Below are 2,512 nucleotides of genomic sequence, written 5' to 3'. Positions count from 1 at the left end.
AAGGAAAAGAAGAAGACGACAAGCTCCAATTAAACAGGGAAGCCAGGATAGCAGAAACAATCTCATTTAAACCTTTGATAACAAACGCAGGAATCCGAGCCAAGCCGACCGCCGATCTAGCGTTAAGAATGTTTATAGGACTGGATACGTCAGAAGATGAAACCATCGGTATGTCAAGAATCTGATGGTTGTTGATACAGGCGCTACCAGACGTAGTCTGCGTAGGAAAGTCCTGGTATACTGATTGAAAATATTCACCAAAATGCTGACAACTCAACCGAGGATCAGAAATAGTCCATCCACCGACAATAGGGGCTGGAGACCTCACATAGTTAGACTTCTGTCGACAAATATGTTTTCAAAAATTCCTCGGATTAGAACAAAGGTCAGATTCACACTTCCGAGTCCAAACCACTCTGGCATCCGCTATCACATACTTAACATCTCTACGCAGCCGAGAAAATAAGAAATAATCATCCGGCAGACCAGAAGATTTAAACCTGCGATGAGCAGCCTTCTTCCTCTTGAGAAGATTAACAATGTTCCTATTGAACCAAGGTGGAAATTTGGTTGACTTAGGACGAAATGCAGGAACATGCTTATCAATCGCTGCAGTAATTATTTTCTGTAAACCCAGAACCGATTCTTCCAAATCGACGGTTAAGAGAATATTACACCAATCAGCAAACCTCACATCGTCATACAACGCACGATAGTCACCACGATCATAGCGAAAAACCAGGCCCGCTTCCGCCACATCAACGGTTGCGACTTCAAGGAACCCAATTTCAAATGGAGGATGGAACTTATCAGGGCAAACAAGAGCCTCAACACCTCTAGTGAAAATCCTGCAGTTAGTCAAAATTAAATCCAAACCATTATTGCAGAAGGAAGGAACCGTTGTTTCGTGTGTAAAAAGGTCCAAGTTCATCATGTCAATAAAATCAAAAACCAATCGTGCCTTACATTCAGCATGAAACCCAATATTTGCAGGAAGACTTCTAGTAGACCAGCACACTCCAGATACATTAAAATCGTCTACAATACAAATATCAAATCTTAAAATATCTACGTGCCTATACAAAAAATCAAAATATTGGTCGAGGAGACTTGAAGCGAAAAACGGAGCAACATACATAACACAAACCAACAAATTCTTCATGCCTGGTTGAATCAGCTCAACCCACACAGCTTCAGGAAACGTCTCGAGGTCCTTCCTCCTCGTACACCTAATGCTTGATTTTACAAGAATAGCCGAACCACCACCACCACGCTGAAGTAAAGAAGCAGCATAATCCCGGTCAGCCCGAAAAACATGGTAACAGTCTGGAAACAGATTGACATCACAGTGCTCATCGCTAAGCCAAGTCTCAGTCAAGGCAACCACGTCGAAGTGAAAATCAATCAAGGACGCAAAAATTTCATCCTGCTTAGTCCTCAAACCGCGAACATTCTGGTAGATCATCCTCAATTTATCCATCGCTACCGAGCTGCAATCCATCCTCCCGTGAACCTTTTTCTACAAACACTGCATCAGGCCTCAACGGACCATAAAATGGAGCCAACAGCATACCAACAGGCCAGATTTCCGGACCAACTAAGCTGTCAAAATCCGAAGCAAAAACTTCAATTCGAAACGAGCTATACGAATCGTACCTAGTCTTCAGACGAATACACCGAAGATGTTGTGTTTCCCAAGCAACTTGGTGACATCACCAACCCCAGTTGAAGAGTTAAACCTCGAAACAAAAAGAGTCTTGGGTTTAACTAAATCGCAGCATACGTCGCCTTTCCCAAAAACAGCATTTTGAGACCTCACCCTTTTCTTAGGGTTAGACGGAGCAATGGAACCCTCAAGAAAAGACTTCACTTTGGGGCCTTTACGCTTCTCAGAGCCAACAATAGTCCAAACAGTTTTCTTAGCCACATCATGGGAGGCTGCAGTCAAAACACCATTCAAGGGGTTAGCGGATTTATTTACAGCGTCAACTGTAGCAGAAGTAAGCCCCTCAGCATTTTCGAAATCCACATGCGAAGCGTTTCCGGAGAACCTCACTGCATCCTGAATACAACTAGTATCAAAACTCCGCACTCGTGTCATGTTGCCATTCCTCCTAACCGCATTAACTACAGAAGTAGCACAGTGAGATGGCATAATAATAATATTATTATTATTATTACTAAACGTTTAGTAACGATAATGATAACGATAAATATCCAGATAAATCAAACCCCACGTTCGTGCAACGAGATCTGTGCACACGTCCGGGGCGGGCAACGACGTGGTACTTCGGTACCTTCACTTATTTTTGCCAACGAGGAATGGTCTTGTTCAGGAGCTCCTCTTGGAGTACGGGAGTACTGTCCGAGTTGGTTGCGGTTGTGGTTTTCGGTTTCGCTGTTTGTAGCGGGAGTGGGAGGTATGACCGTGATCTGCTTTACGACGGAGTGCGGAAGATCAGTGCCCATCCCTCTTCTCTGTTGCGGAGCCGGGTTCAGGGTGAGCTCCTGC

The 2,512-nt window shown here is 44.0% G+C and overlaps 1 protein-coding gene across 1 annotated transcript; it reads right to left on the bottom strand.

Annotated features, from left to right (window-relative positions):
* Positions 1 to 358: 358 nt before the first annotated feature.
* Positions 359 to 1,480, bottom strand: LOC142319890 (uncharacterized). Its single transcript, XM_075357563.1, has one exon. It carries the CDS (start codon positions 1,478 to 1,480, stop codon positions 359 to 361), a length of 1,122 nt encoding a protein of 373 aa, XP_075213678.1.
* Positions 1,481 to 2,512: the final 1,032 nt, after the last annotated feature.

This window comes from Lycorma delicatula, chromosome 2 (assembly GCF_047948215.1).
Source record: "Lycorma delicatula isolate Av1 chromosome 2, ASM4794821v1, whole genome shotgun sequence".
Classification (NCBI taxonomy): domain Eukaryota; kingdom Metazoa; phylum Arthropoda; class Insecta; order Hemiptera; family Fulgoridae; genus Lycorma; species Lycorma delicatula.
This window is presented reverse-complemented; position numbering and strand designations above follow the sequence as displayed.